The 20,266-nt window shown below is 36.6% G+C and overlaps 1 protein-coding gene across 1 annotated transcript; it reads left to right on the top strand.

The window, feature by feature from the left end:
* The first annotated feature begins 5,965 nt into the window (after positions 1–5,965).
* Positions 5,966–16,962, top strand: BNIP1 (BCL2 interacting protein 1). The gene is made up of 6 exons (XM_070933960.1): positions 5,966–6,059; positions 7,069–7,161; positions 8,451–8,542; positions 9,882–9,983; positions 12,932–13,050; positions 14,704–16,962. Exons 1-6 carry the CDS (start codon positions 5,976–5,978, stop codon positions 14,898–14,900), a joined length of 687 nt encoding a protein of 228 aa, XP_070790061.1. The 5' UTR covers positions 5,966–5,975; the 3' UTR covers positions 14,901–16,962.
* Positions 16,963–20,266: the final 3,304 nt, after the last annotated feature.

Here is a 20,266-nt window from a genome sequence, read left to right as displayed (position 1 = left end):
TGAAGTATTTGTAAGATGTCACCAGAAATGTACATGTCCTAATGGAGCAAAAGGATTTTTAAGATAAACTGCAGCCGAAATAACACTGGCTGCTCAGTTATGTGCCTGACTTAACACTTGTGTGGAGCTTTTGTCTTCTGAGTATTTTATATCCATCTACCGTGATATACTGGAATAGTGTTGAGTTTCATTGGTAAATGGCATTTAAATACCGTTCATGCTAAGATTCTAATTCTGAATCAGAATAGCATGAAAAAGATATATTCTACAATAAAATACAGATATTTTCTAATCAGGATTTATTTAGCAAGATTATACTGACAGTAAGATATGATATCCCCTTTGTAGCTCAGTCTTCTCTGAGCTAATACTGCTTTTGCAGCTTGTATGTGTGTGTGTGCGTGCGTGCGTGCATGTCTGAAAACTGGTATGATTTTGTTCTAGCAATGAAAAAAGACTTTGAACCCTTTCAGTGGATTCCATGCCCTTGCATTTCAGTGTTTTCTATGTATTAAGTTATAGTCAAAAAGCTTTTAAATAGTTGAGCTTTTTAATGGTGACACTTTATTTTGTATCTATTTATATATGTATGTATATCTTAGAAAAGCACTTTGTTTAAAAAAAGAAAAAAAGATATTGCATTTTATATGATTCCTGCCATTTGCTGCTAACTCTGGACTGGTCAGAATGCTGCAGCGATACTTGATCTAAATAAAACCTGGCAGTAAAATGTAGAGTAAAGTTAAGACCTTTGCTGGTTTAATCTTATTGTAAAGATGACATTGGCAAGCTGTGCAGCTTTACATTTTAACCAGGAGACTCTGTGGCATTTAAAACAGTCTAGAAATGGTTGTACTTTTAATGCCAGTAACAATCTGCTTCCTCTAGTGTCATTAAATATACGTTTAGTGTATAATTATCACAGATTTTTAAAACCCAAATATTCATGTTTGTTTGGGGAAATTGTGGCATGCATTTTTGGCTGATTATCTTTAGAAGAGTTCTAAAGGTTTTCAAACTTCATACATGGAATGTGGATCTTATTGAAGTCTTTGGTCATTTTCTAAGCGTAGATGTTGTGGATATTCTAATGTCCCTCAAAAGCAATTATCCATTTTTTTAAAAAGTCCTAAATTCTCTTTCATACACTGGATATTTTAGAGTTCATTTCCATTGAAAGCATGCTCTTGCTAAAAAATTGTCAGTCTGAAACTGAGTGCCACACTTCTATTTTTGAATGGCTATGATGAACTACTTGCTCTGTACCATGTATGGTTCTTGTCCTTTATCCACTTACTCCATTGACAGATTATGATGTGGCTTTATATTGTGCCTTACTTGTATATTAGAACCAAGTTTATTTTTCATTCCCCAGGACTCCTTAAACCCTTTTAGAAGCAAACAACAATTAAAGCATAATAAAGGAACTTCAAATAGATCTGATTTAAAATTATATTAATAGTTTGTACTGGCATAGGGTGACCAATTTTTAGTGGTCTTGGAAAATAGGGTTTTTATAATAATTCCACTACATCTCTTAACAACAGCTTCTCTGCCTCTTTTATTGAGTAAATCTTGGTATTTAATTTTCTGGGGCTCATTAGTACTAGTCTTTTGACTAGTTGAGAACTGGTTCTTTCATGCTACTGTGGCATCAGTGCAAACAGTGAAACTGTTGTAGGACTTGGGCAAAGATATACATACTTCAGTGGTCTGGTTGGTAATTTATTTTTAAATTTAAGTTGAAATGTACTGGAGAAAGAGCAAAAACTTCTATAACAGATTAAAGGTCTCTTAAATTTAAAAGCAACAGACATTTCTCAAATACCGTACTGTCAGTGTGAGTTTCACTTAAGTCTGTACCACTTTTTTGATGTTTGCCTTTGTTAATAAATCTGCTTGTTTATTCACAAATGTCAATAACTGATGTATGGTTTCTCTTATGTAAGTCTTATAAATATGACTAGTTTTAAAGCATTAATATTCTCCTACTTGTTTTTCATGGGTTTTCTTACAAGTTGCCTTCAGCACAAATAGTATAGCCAGTCGGTTCCTTGACATTTAGCAGTCTTCCTGTTGAATTCTGTTGAGGCGCAGTCACAAGATATTGTACAAATGTTTAGGCTTTGAGGTCTGAATTTCACTCCTGTCTACTCATTGTTTCTTTTTTTTTTTAAAGTAAGGCTTTAGGTGTAAAATCATGTATTTTAGTCTGCTATCAGATGGAAAGCTCTATTTTGTATGACTGAAAACTGCACTAAAATGCAGTGTCTTCAGCTTTTTTTGTTTGTTTGTTTTTACCTGAGGGATTGAGCAAATTATATTTCATTCAATTACTAATCCAATTTCTTTAATAAATCATGGCATGTAAGGGCATTACACAATAATACTTAGGTTATTTCCAGAGTAAACTGAATGCTTTGACAAATGGCACTTTAGCATATACTTCCTCCAAAGCATTCTAACTTGATTGGATACTGTTTAATTTTACTCCATTATTTTGGGTGATAGAGTGTTCATGCAGTGAAATGCTTTAGCCTCTTAAGATGTTAGGAACTTCCATAAGAATATACTTGTCACTCCCTAATCCTAAACAAACATGCTTTAAAATATCCCATTTTACATGGAATTTCCTATACTGTTGCATATAGGGCTGTGGCCTTAACTTTTTCTAAAATAGAAAGTTTGAGCCTAAATTAAATCTCGGTAAGAAAGATATAAAACCATTTTATCAGGAACTAACTCCAGTGGTATAAAAGTCATACTTCATCCCAAAGCTCTGAATTGCCTCTTGGCATCAAGCTTCTAATCTAGTACATTCAGATATTGTTGGCATTTTTCGTATATTAAACATATATTTCTTTTAAACATGATTTTAAAATTTAATAGCTATAAAAGATGTTAAATATCTATTGCTTAAGAGTTAAAAGTACATTATTTTGATTACCGGTTGATTTCATTGGATCTGCCTTAAGTTCGGATTCAAACATTTGTTCTAGCCATGAAAGTTTCAATATGGAAAGACTGAAGTTATTTCTAACTTCAAAAAAATTTTTTTTAAATTATTTCTAGCTTCTAAGAATAATGGAAATTTCTGCTGCTGCAATACTAGTCTCACAGATGCAAAATAATATATTTAGCATTGGTTACTGTAGTATATTCTACAAATTAAATTGTCCTTCCTAAAATATACTAAAAATCTGATTAAAAATTAAGGCTGCAGTCTTAAGCATTCTTACTTGGAAGTAGGTTTCACTGTATTATGGGATGCCTCTGTAAACCTGTTTAAGATTGGGGAGCAAACCTGATAGTATATACAAACCCAGCAAAGTTTTTGAAAGGTAAAAATAGTACATTAAAAACTATTGTGACCTTCCTCTACCAGGATTATGTTTGTAATGCTGTTATGTTCTGTGGTCCATTTCCAGCTGGAGCTCAGAGATATGTATTGAAGGTCTTGTCTCTGTTTAGAAAAAAATATCCTGTTCAAAGCATGATCTGTTTGCAACTTTTATAATGTTTAATGTTGTGTATTTTTCCTTTTTTTAAAAGAGACACAATTAAAATATTGGTTTGTTTTTTTTTCCTGTCATCCTTGAGCCCAAGCATTTCTGTTCACATACAAACTCATCAATGTATGCAACATCCTTTGTAATTGAAAATAAATTGTGAAGAGAAGTTCTGACATTGTGGTACATTTAGTGTGTTTATGTTTGTGATTTTTACCCATAGATTGCTGTCACAAAAATACCAGGATTTTTTTTTCTTAGTATCCTTGGTACATCTGTATTAAATGGTTGACCTTCTCATGAACATATACTGCTTACAGAGATGAATACACACATAACACACATGGCCAAAAAGAGACATTCTGAATATGTTTTGGTACACTGCACGTATCTCCTACTTTGTGGGATGTGGGCAGCAATATGTTGGTTTACAAAATCTGGAATAGAGATTCTATCTTCTATAGCAGAGCATGAGTGAACTTAAAAACTGGTCTTTAGTTCCACATTATGAGCCAAAGTATGTCAGAAGTGACTGATATTTTCTTTACTGTGAGTCAGGAATGCTGCATGTGATGAGTTAGGATTAGACTACACTTTTTCTTACTAAAAAGTGTTATGTTGACCAATGCCATAATTGGCAATTGTGGGGATCAATATCTACTGGACCACCTGATAGAAACATCAAATTATTATAGGTTATACATAGTAGTTCATGGTTTATGCAATCCCATACAATTATGATATATTTAGTAAACCAAATCTTGAGTTTTTGTAACATGTGATCTCAGTCAAGATATCGTGAATGGGTATTGAAAGTAGGAATCCACAGATTGCTTGGTGTTACCAATCCCAGAGCTGAGTTTTGAGGAAACAAACATTTTGAGCAACATTCTAAGGCTGCAATTCAGAGAAAAAAATAGGTAACATGAATCAATAAATGAGAACAGATGCAGAGTACAATGAAAGTTTTGGAGCTATTTGGTGATCCCTGAAAGGATGATTCATCTGCTTGATTTAGGTAAGATTTATTCATACATATTATGAGGGGATCTTAGTTAATAAAATAAAAATATAAAGCAAACATTAAACAGACAGTAGCCTGTAACCTGTTACAGACGGTAACAGCCTTGAAGAAAACAAACTACCTGCCTGATGAGTTGACATGATTCCCAAGCTGATGAAAATCACCTATCTGCTCTGGAGATAAAAATACAGTATGCAGGTATAAGAAAACTAATTGAAGAATAAATATCTGCATATTTATAATATAACCCTGTTTTGCTATTTTTTGTTACAAGAAAATTAGTTAAATATTAAGTATAATTGGAAACTTGTAATCTTCTGCTCGTTTCTAGCCATATGCCTTTTTCCTTTTTGAAGAAGTGCCTAATATTTGATGAAATCATTCATTTTTTATAGAATATTTAGAGACTTGTTTTAACTTCAATAGTTTCTTAATATACAGTATTTTAATAGGCAAAAAAGTGTTTTGTAAGCGGGTGATGATAGAATAGTTTTACCCATTTTTTTCATCTCATGTCTTCAATTTCTTTGGTTTATTTTTTTTTTTACATAACTTTACTTATCACAAAAAGGGAAAGCACAAAGGGTATTGAAATGCATCAATAGCCAAAAACAACAACCAAACTAAATAAACCCCAGCATTTACTTAAATAATTTAATTCTGTAGGATCTAATTATAACTAATGAAACCGATAAATAAGCTGAACCTATATTATATATGCTAGGCTATTTTAGATCAAGTCTGAATTTGAGTAAAACATTTCAAAACTTCAGAAATTATCAAGTAACGCTATTTATTTAGACTTTCTGTAAAGAGGCTATCTTAAAAGTATAAGAGCCCATTAAATAATTTTAAACTAATGGCTCATTCAATGCAATTTCCGCAGCAATCCTGCAGTCGAGTTCTCCTTTCCTATCTAGGATGACTTCATCTGGAAATACTGGGGAATTAGCCTAACTTTCTGCAAAAAACAAAAAAAAAACCACATACTCAAATATCGAGTTCTTCTCTCTTTGGAGGACAGCAAGAATAGTGGTACAAATTATACACCTCAATAAATAACATTACATGTTGTAATCAGATAAAAGGCACTACAGCAAGGGAAAATCTGAAGTAAGTCGTTTCCAAATAATACCGTCACCGCAATCTTAAACATACTGTAGTAGACACTGTTCCCTCTCCTGACTGCAAAGACTCAGGTCAGCGCGACTGTTGGGAAAAAGGTGGCAGAATTCGAGAAATTCCTCTTTACGTCCAGCACCACCTCGCCCACCCCACGCAGCTGGAAGACCTGGGAGGCGGGGGCGGGAGCGTTTCGTGAGAAAGGAATACGTCATGCCTACGCCAGCCAATGACTTCTCTTTGTGGACGTTCGATCTCGAAGTCCGCTCTCGTTCCGAATTGGCTTGGCTTCCTTCTGGCTCGCCGTAGTTAGCCCCAAGATGGCGGCGGCCGGTGACGTGCCGGTCCGGGTTTGCAATCAGGAGATTGTCAAATTCGACCTGGAGATTAAAGCCGCCGTGCAGGTATAGTTCCCGTCGCCGTTGCTTCATCATTCACGATGTGACCGCTGGGCATTTTTTTTTTATTTATAAGCCCGTAACCGCCCGTCTCTCTTTATCAATGGTCGACCCTCCAGTACAGGTTGGTTCAGCTGCATCCGTCAGCCAGCCTTGTAGTAAGTAGCTGGACGGGTCACTCAGTTTGGCTCAACTTAATGAAGATCTGTGCTGTTATAAATACTGCAGGTCACTTGACCGTTTCGGCGGCCCCAGATTTGGGCAATCGCTTCTTTGGACGCTGTAATTTGTCAGCTGTTTGTTTTTCCTACTCTGGTGGGTGATGGTAATTTCACCTAGCATCCCTCCTTCAAATGGTTATTTTAAAAAAATTATCCAGAATAAATACTTGACTTAAAGTATCCCACTGATATATCATCCAGCCTTCCTGAAACTGCTGCATTTTGAGGATCCAGATATAGATGTTCCAAGAGAACATTGGTGCAAAAAGTGTCTGTTGTGTTGGTTAAATTTTTGTTGTCTTTCCCCTGGGAACTCACAGTGATATACATTACACTCCGTCTTCTTACTGTTTTCCCACAACAAACAACTCTGGGTAATAAGCTGGGTTGAGAGCAGTGGTGAAATTCAAATTTTTTTACTACCGGTTCTGTGGGCTGGCTTGGTGGGTGTGGCAAGGGGAGGGTACTGCAAAATCCCCATTCCCTCACCAATCCAGGGGAAGATTACTGCAAAATCCCCATTCCCTCCCCACTCCTGGGGGGAGGATATTGCAAAATCTTCATTTCCACCCCACTCTGGGGCCAGCCAGAGGTGGTATTTGCCAGTTCTCTGAACTACTCAAAATTTCCGCTACTGGTTCCCCAGAACCTGTCAGAACCTGCTAGATTTCACCCCTGGTTGAGAGGGTGACTAAAAGTCACCCAGTAGAATTCCATGGTTGAGGATGGGCTAGAATCCATACATTAAGATTCTTTCTGGTTCTAGGCTGACATTAGAATTTCTTGTTTTTCAGGACATCCGGGATTGTACAGGGCCTGTAAGTGCACTTGCAGAATTGAATGCCAAAGTAAAAGAAAAATTCCACCATTTACGTCTCAGAATACAAGTAAGGAATATTGACAAAATATTAGTGATGTTTTGAAAATAAACTCATAGATGTTTTTACTAGCTTCCAGCTCTCTCATGTTTGCACTCACCTGCATGTAATTCCTTGTTGCTTGAACACTAAGCTGTTGTAAAAGTTTTTTTTAAAGGAGTTTAACGTTCTTGAATTTATATCTGTCAGCAATGGTCAAAGACCACAAGTTACACAGCTTGGTTTCGCCAGAGCTCATAGTAAGAATGTTGAAAATGTCATGAATTTATTTTACTGCTACTTCAGTTATGTGCATTTGAAAATCTTACAATGCATAATGCTGAATATCTGTTAGATACAATCTATACATTACTATATTACTATAGTATAATCTAAAAGTATGATTCATAGTCTTAATATGTTAAAGACATATGATGAAGTGGATGCAGAACTTGGAAAGCAGTTGTAGAGAGGGAAGAGTGGAAATTTCAATGAATAAACAAATTTACCTCAAGCATACTTCGAATTGATGTAAGATGTTCCACTATTAGAACATTACTATTGCTTGCTGATTTCTTTTTTAAAAAAAACATGCTGGAAACTAACCAAATGTTGGCTCCTTTTTTCATATGTGGGGCAATATTGTAAAGTCCAACAATACTGAACAATGATTTAATCAATTAAAATACAGTAACAAAAGTAGTTTTACTGGGAAACTTTTTATGGGAAAAGTTAATGCCCTCTAATTAGAGGAACATCATGTGGAATCTGGTTTTGCTAGTAATTGTTTTCCATTGGGGATGTGTATATATTTTCTTCATATCAGCTGGTTCTGCATAAGAATTGCCTTGTCAATTCACCTACGACTGCATAAAATATGGCCTTTAGTTTTATTCTATTTACTAAGTAAGGAAGTTGTCTTACCCTCAAACTCCACTAAAGAACACCAGGTGTTCTGTTTATGCTCTGTAAATAATCTAAGAATCAAAGATGTGTACTGACTTGTTTCCTGGGTAAAATAAGGAGAGAGATTAAAACATTCCATGGCTCTTGATCATTGGTATAAAGGTGGGAATGGGTATGCAATATCCCATCTAGATATTCAAAAGGTGATTCAGACTGCACACTACTACTGAGAGAGATGTTCTTATAGGTCCTTCACTTGAAAGTGGGTAAATAAAATTAATAGCAACACTGAAAAAAATTGACAGCCCTAATCGATCACATTTTATTTGCAACCAAGGCATTTTATATTTGTGCATTTTCCTTTTTGTATATAGAAGTATTCATAAATAATGTGTGTTTATGGTTCTTTTTAGGAACTTGAACAGATGGCTAAGGAACAAGATAAAGAATCAGAAAAACAAGTATTACTCCAAGAAGTAGAGAACCATAAAAAGCAAATGCTCAGGTCAGTTAAAAATTTCAGGTTACCAAGACCAATGATGTAATACGTTTTATTAGCTGAGTCTGCAGAATAGGAAGTTTGGAATATAGAAGGTACTAAAGTTATCCTTCACACAAGATTTGATGGATTGTATATTTCAGTCCTATACTTCCCTTTCTGTAAGCAACTCCCCACTTCTTAAATTAATTAATAAATTAATCAAGGCCCTTATGTAACCATAAGTGGTTATTATACAAAAAGGTAATCACCTGCATTCAATGGCTTTTTGCTTTTCTTCTGTACTCCCAAATTTCTGTACCCAAAAAGTTTCTTCAACCCTGTAGAGCAGATTTGGAAGGCATATGGATAGGAAGGAGGAGTTCAGTTGGACACAATCCAAGAAGGACTCATGAGGGAAAAAAGTTTTAAGAAAAGTAACAATACCTTCTGCATGTTTGTTCAGGGGAAGAATCTCTACTTTGTTGCCTTACACATAGCAATTTATCAATTAAACAAGGTAAAATTCAGCTCTGTAAAATGGGGTGAAACGTTGGGATTGGAGAATCACTTGAAGTAACAATGGACCAGAACTGTTTGTTTGTTTGTTTGTTTGTTGTTTGTTTGTTTGTTTGTCTCCCTATCAAGTATCCTAGTGTTCCTTTCTCAGATAAATAAATGATGTGCCTTTCAAGCTTAAAAGTACAGATTTATGATAGCAGGACTGATTTTTGTTTGCAGCTGGTACTCAACCTGTTATGCATGGGGATCTCTAGAAAGCAATATCTAGACATCTCCATTAAATTTAGTGGGGCTTTCTTCCAACAATGTGAGTTCTTCCTTCTTTTCATGGAAAAAAATAATTTCCTACAATACTCTTTTACTACAATTAGCTATGACTTGCAATGCAACTTTTGATCAGTTGAATGGAAAAATAATAGTTTGATTCAGGCTATCCATCTAGTGCTAGAAACATCATTATAAAGATTGCCAAATGTTTGGGTAATAGTCATTGATTTCTGTAAGTAAGTATTTTAAATTGCTTTTATCAAATTTTAGTAATAATTTGTTTCTGGAACTTTGCACTTTGATATGGCCCAAGGGCTAATCAATAAAGACTCATTGCCATTGCTGTAAGTATCCAGATATTTTCACTGTTAAACAGACCACTAATTAAGGAACACTACTTACGTGGTGATAAGACGTAAAGAAATGGAAAAATAAATGTATAATGCAGTTTTTAATATAACAGGAAGGCTAATAAAGTGTTAATTAAGCCAATGGCAAATTGAATGCTTTAGTTTTATGGAGTCAGATATCTAAGGAACTTGATATGTGATACAAAGGTGTGTATTTTTAATTTCAGCAATCAGACAGCCTGGCGTAAGGCAAACCTAGCTTGCAAAATTGCAATTGACAATTCTGAGAAAGATGAATTGCTGCGAGGAGGAGATCCTTTACGACAAAGGTATGTAATTATTCTTTTTCGTTGTTATCAAAAATTGGCACAGAAATTCCCAACTTCCTGCTAAATACCATTTCAGAAATTCATTCCTGTGAACCATTATAAATCTATACTGCTCTCATTTGCAATGAGTTTTGTGAGATGCTGCTGGGAAGTCAGACAGCTGAAGTTCTCTCTTGCTGATTTCAGCCCCTGTACTTAATGCATGCTTACGGCTTCCTTTGCATCTTACCTATTTGGGAAATGGGTATATATCTTGGTGCATATATTGGTAGCTATGTCTTTTTTTTTTTTTAATTCAATCCTTTGGGTCTCTTTGAAATAATTCCTACAAGATTTGATAGATTTTGCTTCTTAGAAAGTTGAATAATTGTGCAGTATTAACAAATGACTTTACATTGGTTTGCATATATTTGGACTGATTTATAAAGTATTCTTGAATATTAAAATGTTGATCAGTAGTAATTGGAATGAGTAGTGGGCAGCTTTTTTGCTCTTAAAGAGTTTAATTGAAAAAGGTCTGTCCCCAAAAGCAGAATTTTGATATGCAGTATAGGGTATTGCAGCCAGCCCCCAGAAATTAAAGGGAGTCTCTATGCAAAAATCTTGCTTGGATTTTGGGACAGTTCTTTTTCAGCCAGCCTCCAGAGACACGAGGACTCCCTTTCTGGCTGACTGCAAACTCCCTGTGCAACAAACACCTCCGTGCTAAAATCATGCTTCAGTTTTGGTATGGATATTTTTCAGCCAGCCCCCAGAAACAAGAGGGAGTCCTCTTATCAGGTGGCAGAGGCATGCAACCTTTCCTGCTGGGAAATAATTCCTCTATTGACATGCTGGGGAAGCCAGCAGAGAAGATTGCAAATGACGGTCAGATGATTGCAATCATGTGACCACGGGGATGCTGGAGTGACTATAACTTCAGGCATGTGCCATAACACCATCCAATCAGCACCTTCATAATTTCAAATAGTGGCTGAACAAATGGACATTAAGTGAGGATTACAACATTTGTAATTACCTTTCTAATCAAGCTATATAATGTTGCAAAGGGAAGATCCTGGATTCTTGCAGTGGTAGCTAACATTTGTTCATTATTATGGATTCATTTAACATTTATTATGTCTTAAATTTATTCCTCCATTAAAACCATTTTTTTTTTTAATTTGATTTATATGCCGCCCTTCTCCAGAGACTCAGGGCGGCTTACAATGCGTTAAGCAATAGCCTTCATACTTTTGTATATTTATACGAAGCAGCTTATTGCCCCCATAATCTGGGTCCTCAATTATAACATTCAAGCAGGAACATTTCATAAACTCTGAGCACTCAAGTAGAAAATTATCTTTAGATTAAGAGCTTTATCACGCTAAGGTATTTACTCCTATTGTAAACTGTCTGAAAAGGAAAACAGTTTAAGAACCATCTTTTCAGATTTCAGTCCCTTCCTCATTTTGGCCATAATGATGGCCTACTATCCACTTGGTGGATTCCTTTGCTTCTTTACCCCTGCCACCCATACCAGGCAAACCAGCAGCAATCATTGTCTTTTCTGTGAACAGGCCATGTACGTGGTTTCAATCAATGAATCTTTTATATGAGTTTTGGTCTTTTAACCTTTCTGTGTCTACTGATCAAGAGAGAGAAGGAGGGAGGGAGAGAGGGAGAAAAAGAAAGAAAGAAAAAGAAAGGAAGGAAAGAAAGAAAGAAAGAAAGAAAGAAAGAAAGAAAGAAAGAAAGAAAGAAAGAAAGAAAGAAAGAAAAAAAAGAAAGAAAGAAAGAAAGAAAGAAAGAACTAAATTTTATTATTTGGGCTACAAGGCAACAGGCAAAAGTCTTGCCAGTATGTCACTAAGCAGTCCAAAATGAAAGAGCCATATTGACGCAGTGGTTAGAATGCAGTACTGCAGGCTACTTCTGCTGATCACCGGCTGCCAGCAGTTCGGCAGTTCAATTCTCACCGGTTCAAGGTTAAGTCAGCCTTCCATGCTTCTGAGGTTGGGTAAAATAAGGACCCAGATTGTTGGGGGCAATATGCTGACTCTGTAAACTGCTTAGAGTGGGCTGTAAAGCATTATGAAGCAGTCTATAAATGCTATTGCTATCTCAAGGGTAGCTGCCAGTGATTGAAAGGAGGAAGTATTTCTCTGGCATTGCCCAGCAGCCAATTTGAATGGAGGGGTTTGCCTGCAGTGAAATGAAGTGCAGCAGGCAAACTGAACAACCCTGATTGAACAGGCATAAATAGGAGAACATTATTTTTGACCTATAGAAACAAAAACAGAGGTTGCCTTCCTAGTGATTTGGGGCTGACAAGATGACAGTAATTTTTTCCTACTATCGGGAAATGGCTAGTTGGTCATACTCAGGCTGGAACAATCTGGGTCATGCAGATCATGCTCTAATGCAAATAAAGTTGAGTTGAGCTCAACATTTGGTATCCTCATGGACAAGTATGTACATCTTGGTATGATATAAAAATATGTTTCCATTGCTCTTTTGAAAAGATGTTTTTCTACTTCTGTACTTAGCCTTACTCCTTAATTGCGAGATGGTTTTACTAACCAGAGCTTATTCCTCTTAGGTTTCTCTATCAGGTTCAGGAAGATGACAGTACTGGGTTCACCAAAAGTCAAGTGTGACTTGAGGGAGCCTAAGAAACTTAGCACGTGGTAGCATCTAACTGCTTTAGAGGCTATGTAAGCATAGACCTGGTTAGCTGATTGAAGCAGAAACCACATAGTTTAGAATCATAATTGAGCAAAATATCTTAGCAGAAGGGAGTGGCAAATTCTCCGCATCATCCCAAGGAAACTAATTTAAAGCATGTTTGCAATTGTACTGGAATGCAGTTGTGATGCCATCTTTTCTATAGTCCTCCTGGAAGAAGAAACTAGAAAGGAATATAATTTGAAGCTCCATGCTGGATTTCTTTCTCTCTTCTCTTTTAGAAAATCTACTAAGGAAAGTCTGGCAGAGGGGGCAAGTAACATCACAGAGAGCCTGATGGGAATTAGCAGAATGATGTCTCAGCAGGTTCAGCAAAGTGAGGAAACCATGCAATCTCTAGGTAACTAAATAATCTGGATATAAATTCAAGATGGACAGTTGGTCTTCAGATGCAACAGATTCTTCCCACCCCACCCTTATATCCTCCCCAGAACCATTAACCTTTAGTCATTTATAGGGTGCTTCGATGAGAGGACGAAACAAGGAGAATTAGGCCTTGTGTACCTTCCTCTCACTGGAGATGTTTATGAATTCAGCTTTCAATGTGAGAGAATCATTGCCACTTTCTCATTAAGGCCTAAATAATCTGTCACATACAGGAATATTTGTTCAAGGATTAAAGGAATAATGTTATTTGGTGCAACCAAGATGTACTGAGAAGATGTATTTTTATTCTGTCAGATTCAAGCATTTCTTTTCTTGGCAATTGAATTCATAAAACCAGTTGGTTTAAATAGAAATGAATGCTTCTGCCCCAGAGACAAATTCTTTGTGTGTCTAATCACCCTTGTCCAAATAAAGTCTCCTCTCCTCTCTTCCATCCCATCCCATCCCATCCCATCCCATCCCATCCCATCCCATCCCATCCCATCCCATCCCATTCCATTCCCTTCCATTCCATTCGGCACAGTACTGGAGAGAAAAATGGCTTGCCCTTAGATTTCCACTTAAGTGATTCACGCCTTTTTCTCCCCCCTAGATAAATCTGTTATTTTAATACCTTGGTTTATGATGATGACCTCAAAAGAAGGCAGCACCTAGCCTATCTTGCTAATTCCAAAGAGAATTAGACCTGGCTAGCACTTGGATGGGAGATCACCTGAAAATCTCAGAGATGAAAAATGCATATTACAAGGAATACATGTAGCACAAGGCAAAAGTTATCACTGTGGACCCCCTGCTCACTTTCCTTAGGGTCCTTAGGGTGCTTTTGAGATTATTTGAATATGCTGTAATCCATTCTGGGGTTGGGGAGTCAGATCTGGATTTGCCATTGCTTAGACTAGAAAATGATTGTCTGGTTAATGCTTTGTCATTTTGTTTTGTGATAAAGAGTTGTGTGTGTGTACATCCAGTTTTCACCTCCTAACAATGGCAACTAGGAGAAAAAGTATTTTTATTTGCTTCAACAGAAGATGTTAAGCATTAAGCTAACTCTCATGTGCTTTGGGAAACTGTGGTTTTACTGAGCAAACTCTTCCACTATATGTTTATGTTGGCTCTTTCCCTCTTAGTTTGTAACTGTAGGCCTAAAAGACTTCATGCTTTTATCTGGTTTTAGATGGATCAGATTGCTTGAACTAAATGCTTATGAATGTTTATACATTGCTGTTTTAATTATTTACATCTGCCTTTTTGAAGTGTTTGTGAACAGCCTTAAGGGAAAGTACGGTCTGTTGGGATGCAGAGTTTGGCTGAGGTGAAAGTTTTAATGGTTCTGGAACTTGAGCCAACTCTGATCTCAGTCTTTTATGAATGGGCCTCTTCAAGATGGTAACATATCAATCAGATGGTCATCAGATAACAAGAGAGCCATTTGAATTGATTTCATCTGGCTCCAGATCTAAAATATGAAGCTTTAAGCCAATTTACCCAGTGAACTGCATGTGATATATTTTCTTTCACGGGACACAAAAAGATGCTTCCACAATATATGATTATTTTGCTAGATGCTTCGGAAACAATCCACTGAAATGTACATTTTATCTTTCAGTTAATTCTTCACGAACTATCTTGGATGCCAATGAGGAGTTTAAGTCCATGTCTGGAACAATACAGCTGGGGCGAAAGCTTATTACAAAGTATAACCGCAGGGAGCTGACTGATAAATTGCTCATCTTTCTTGCCCTTGCCTTGTTTTTGGCCACTGTGCTTTACATCTTGAAGAAAAGACTATTTCCATTTTTGTGATCTTTTTAAGTGAAAGGAGGAAGCATGACTATGAGGAAAAAAGAAAGGCAGTATATTGCAAAAAGACTTCTGACAGAAGAGACTTCCATTAGGCAAAACTTTACATTGAACTAGTAAGCCAAATGAGCAGCAGGTTAGAACAAGAGGAAAAAGTGTGCTTGTTTGCTCTGAGGCTGGAAGGCTGTACCACTTGTCGTATTCTGTGAGACACATTCCAATATCCCCCATCTTTGGCCATTTCTATCTCTCTTCTCAGTTCACTACAGAACTGAGAGGACTAGAAGAATACTAATAAATATATATATAAGTATATTGTATATTATACCTTTGATAAAGTAGATGTGAATGCCAGTACTGTGAAAATCTTATAAATTAAAAGACGCATAAATGTGTATAATAAGCCTTATTACGGGTTCTTTTTGAATTATAAAAAATGACCATTTCCACAGATTGTCTCCAGAAAAAGCAATGAGGCAAATTCCCAAATGCCTTTTTAATTGATGGGTCTATATTGTTCGTTTATATGTTCCTCTTGCCAGTGTTATTTAGATAGATTTCTTTACTTCATCCCAGATTCTAGTTCTCCCCTATGTAGGGAATGACTGCATTGGGTGACTGGGCCAATTAATCTCTCTCAGAACTAGATTACTTCCGGTTAATCAAAAAAATTCTGTATCAACTGTACTGGACCAGTGTACTAGATTACACCCATGGCCTTAAAGAAGAGGACTTCATCGTGCACTGGATTGATTCAGCTTGATTGTAATACACTAAATGTTTGTTACTGTACTGAAGAAAGTGAAAAAATGGTATAGTAAATATATTTTCCTCATTTCTACTGTCAATATAGGTGGATAGAGGGCAGATGATAAAGCTAATTGTTCACAATTATAGACCAAGTAAAAAATATTTTTGTTTATAAGCCACTTTTGAAATCTTTTATCTATAAACTGCCCAGAGTCGTTCTATGAGTGAGATGGGCAGTATCCAATTTTGATAAATCAATCAATCTTGCCAAGAAAACTCCAGGGAGTTCTACAGCCAGGAGTCAACACTGACTAGAAGCCCTATGTGTGCACACATACCAGTGCACTCACAAACACACACATTGAGAACCAGAGACTCTGGTTTTGTGCCATCTTGTGTATGCCACAAGATGGCACTGAAGGACCATATTTTTAAAAATAACACACTGTTCTTTAATTTGCAGTCTTTGAATGGGCAACTATTCAAAATAATAGTGTTGCCTTAAAGCATAAAATGCTAGACAGAGAGGAGTCAAAGAAGCAAACTGCAGTTAAAAAGAAATTACTGATCGAGCTCTGGTATATTTTGCACTAATGCTTATATTTGTCTTTAGCTCTCTTATTAAATTAGTATTTATTTCAATATTAACAAGCAAAAGAACTAAATAAACATTGTTTTATGTTTATATGAGTTTTGTGACACTAGATTAACTTTTTTTATTATGTTTAAAAACCAACTTCTGCAAAGAGTTCTCTGGCATACTGTAAGAGGGTAAAATATGCCGTGAGTGTGTAGAACTCAGTTCAGATTCCAACATATAGATCAACCTCAGTGGAGATGGGATGCAGTGAGCTACAGTCTAAGGGTCTTATGCAATAGTGTGGCTGACAGCCCCTACTTTGTGGTGTGGCCCAAAACATCCAGTAAATTGACCCTTGCTTTCTTTAAAAACCTATAATAATAATGGTCCAATTGATAAACTGCAGTCTAGTTTTCATCAATTGGATTAGCCACAAATAGCCTAAATGTCAAATCTGGGGGACATTTTCTTTGACTAAGAAAACTGTTTTTCCAAGACGCTGGCTTTCAATTACGTTCTGAGGTTTATAAAATTGAACATCATCAATAAAAGATGCAAGGAGGCCCTGACTAAAAACAGTTAAAGCAGGAGGCTCAAAGGATCTCTCCACCTGCATGCTGCAGTGAGCCCTGGCAATGCGCTGAAACCAAAAATCTTGTTTTAATGCATGCACTGTTGACTAATTCAGCCATGTCGACTGTTGGTTTTATTTGGATATCTCTGTGGTTAATTAGTAAGTTCTCTCATTATTATTTTTTTGTATATTTCTCATTATCCAATAAATTTTATGCCTAGAGATTTGGCTGCTTTGACTTAATAAGCTGATTGCTTGTTAAAATCTTCTCCATGTGCAAGCAGTTATGGAACTACTACTTGTATTTCATGAATAGCACAACATTTAGTAATGGTTGTAATTTGGGGTTTTGGAGGGGATCGTCCAAAAAATTTTTTGTTTTAGTTTTCTTAAAGCTGATCCAAAGGGAGAAGTCCGTGGTAAAAGGGCTAAGGGGACTGGGTGATTTTAAGTTGGAGGTATAGCCTCTCATACAGAGATTTATTTTATTTTATTTTTATGAAATGCTGCTGCTTTTAACTGGTGATGTCACCAGAGTAGTTTCAGAGTTGGGTGGTCTTTAAATATAACCAATACATAAACTGAGTGGACTAAAATTTCAGTGAATGAATCAGGATTCCACAGACAGAATGTATCAAGACATTCAGGATCACAGGTACAGCCTATTATGAGTGTTTTACTGGGAATCCTTGTCAAAAAAAATGCCTGCTAGTGAGATTCTAAATTATTTCTCAGCCCAGTTTGTAACATGTCAGTAATACTAATTGAAAGATGAAAATTTGATTCTCCAGATTTTGTTGAATTGCAGCTTCCATTACCCCACCAGCATGGCCAATCGGCAATCAGATTGTTCAGAGTTTGCCGAGTTTGAGAATCTATCAAACAACATAAGCAAAGAGAAAGGGGGGAGGGGTGGGAAATCTGCAGTGCTGACATGAGTTGAGGTAGGGAGAATGTGCTTACGGCAGAGAAATGCTTTCCACATTAAGAAACTTCTCCCAAATGGCTGGATGAATTCACTGCTAGAGTGTTTCTAAAAATGCCACCACCAGATGCATGCAGTGGCTGTCGCCTGCCAAGTGGCGCAGCCGCATATGCCAGCTGGGAGAGGAATGGGCACGGCTGACTGGAATCCATCCAGGTTGAGAATAGCCAAGCTCCAGATGCAAACCTGCTTATAAGTAAATACAGCTCCTCTCTAGAGCAGAGCCAGGAGGCCAGATGGACCACCTTTCTTGCCTTGGCTATTTTTACTAACTACCATTTGCCAAGACCATCTAGAGAGACATCTCCAGAAGATTTGCCAAAACCTATGCATATTTTACAAGCAATGTGAGATTTTTTTTTTATTTTTTGCTATTTCGATTTAAACACAATAGTACATACACGTTTTGGAGTTTGCTTATGGTGATTTCTTTTACATTTGGATCCCATTCTCATTCATGGAAAAGGGAAGATCTCCTACTGTGTTCATTCTGTTTTCCAGTGAATTTTGGGCAGATCAATAGGCTTTGGTAATAGACAATTCTAAACATACAAAATCTGCCTGTGCTAGCAGAATATACAATATAATTTTTTATTAGGAAGAGAATTGCAGACTTGCCAGCAAATTTATCAGGAATTACTAAACATCAACCAATGTGCTCATTATGTTCTTATTCAGAACTTACTGCCTTGGCCTACAAGCTCATTGGCTGATTGTCTCCAGTCTTTCTGTCTCAGCTTCATCTACTGAGACTCTTATTAGAAAACATGGGGGACTTTGTGATGTCTCAAATGTCTTAGCTCAAGATGTGATCGACTTTAACTCCCATCATTTCCACAGTCAAACTGGAAAGTACCAGCTTGAGCACAGCTGCCATTGAGGAAGGTGCAATCTCAATGCAATTAATAAATAGAGTGGATCTCATTGATGTGCAGGGAGAAATATGTCTTGCCACATTCTTTGTTGCTGAACTCATTAAGACTTTTAAAAAGTGCTTATCTTTCACTGGATTATAATGTAGGCACTTGAATCCATTTAGCAGATTAACACAGAGACACTATATTCCTGCCTCTTGTTCAACTGCTAATGACTGAACAGATTCATGCACCTCTTTCTATTTCTTTCCCATATTGTCAGGCTTAACTAAGTCTTTTCTAATGCTTGTTGAGATAAAAGATAGATAGAGTTGCTATTTGAGTTAAGGAGATAACTAAGCCTTAGTACACAGACTTTATGTGTGGCAGTGGGCTGCTGCCATGCCATTGGGCTAAGAATCAATTCACAGGGATCAACCAGAGGTCAGCAATGTCCCTTGTATTCCACTACCCAAATTATTGTCATTTGAAAACTTGTCAACTTATCAGGCCCTGATCTTTTAAGTGATTTTATAGCCAGGTATTGGGTTTTACCTGCCAGTCCACATTTATACATGAATCTGCCTTGAACTCGGGCCTGGATTGAAAATCTCAACCTATCTCTCGGTGGTGGGCTATCATGGTTGTTGACCAGAGTTGGTGCTGGAAGCATTGGTGACTGTCAATGAAAATCACACTTGGCAGATGGACTTGGAATCAATGCACTTAGACACAATGCTGTTCTTTACATCCTTAGAACAAAACCAATACAATTTCAGTTACAACAGCATGAAAACAAAGTTAAAGCTGCAAGGCAAACTACAGGGAATGCCTCCAGCTGAATAAAACCAGATTCAAAGTGACCTTAGTGACGCTAGAATTAATATTTAGTTTAAAGCATCAAATCTGCTCTCGGTTAAAAGCATGTTGCCCTCTTTTAAAGCATCTGGTCTTTCAATAATAAAGCTGACTGTTCACAGGCAGATATTTAACATTTGTAAATTTACAGTAAATTGTTATTTGAAATGCCGACTTTTATACCGATGAAATGTGTTCAATTTTTAAATGGAAAAAAGGCCGTTTTAATGATAAGAGGGAGCTTTAAAACAATATTGTCTCATTCAAAGTCAGGGTTTATGTTACATTTAATGTGTCATGCTTTTAATTCATCAGTTATGTTTGTTAAAGAAATGGATAACACTATAGAAAATGTTCTTTGTTGACATAAGCTTACCCCGTTTCCCCAAAAATAATACCCAACTGGAAAATAAGTCCTAGCATGATTTTTCAGCATGCTCGTAATATAAGCCCTACCCCCCAAAATAAGCCCCAGTTAAGATTGTCAGCAAGATGGGTGCATTTAGTATTGTATTTCCCCCACAAAATAAGACCTAACCATAATATAAACCCTAGTGCATCTTTTGGAGCAAAAATTAATATAAGACCGGGTCTTATTTTCGGGGAAACACAGTATTTTTTTCTGTGGCAAAATCTAGCCCAGCCCAGTCACTAGGCTGGACACACCTGGTCAACAGCAATCTTAATCTTAATTCAATTTGTATGCCACCCCTCTCCAAAGACTCAGGGCGGAGGAAAAAGATGCTGAAGTCAGCTGGAACAGTGGCA

This window comes from Pituophis catenifer, unplaced genomic scaffold, assembly GCF_029215685.1.
Source record: "Pituophis catenifer annectens isolate HBS135680 unplaced genomic scaffold, rPitCat1.0.hap2 SCAF_2, whole genome shotgun sequence".
NCBI lineage: Eukaryota > Metazoa > Chordata > Lepidosauria > Squamata > Colubridae > Pituophis > Pituophis catenifer.
The sequence above is the reverse complement of the archived record's forward strand: the minus strand, read 5'-3'. Positions and strand labels throughout refer to the sequence as shown.

Coding starts and splice junctions, on each gene's coding strand:
- BNIP1 (XM_070933960.1), top strand. CDS start 5,976: ATGGCGGCGGCCGGTGACGTGCCGGTCCGGGTTTGCAATCAGGAGATT. Junction 6,060..7,068: donor AGATTAAAGCCGCCGTGCAG/GTATAGTTCCCG, acceptor CTTGTTTTTCAG/GACATCCGGGATTGTACAGG. Junction 7,162..8,450: donor ATTTACGTCTCAGAATACAA/GTAAGGAATATT, acceptor GGTTCTTTTTAG/GAACTTGAACAGATGGCTAA.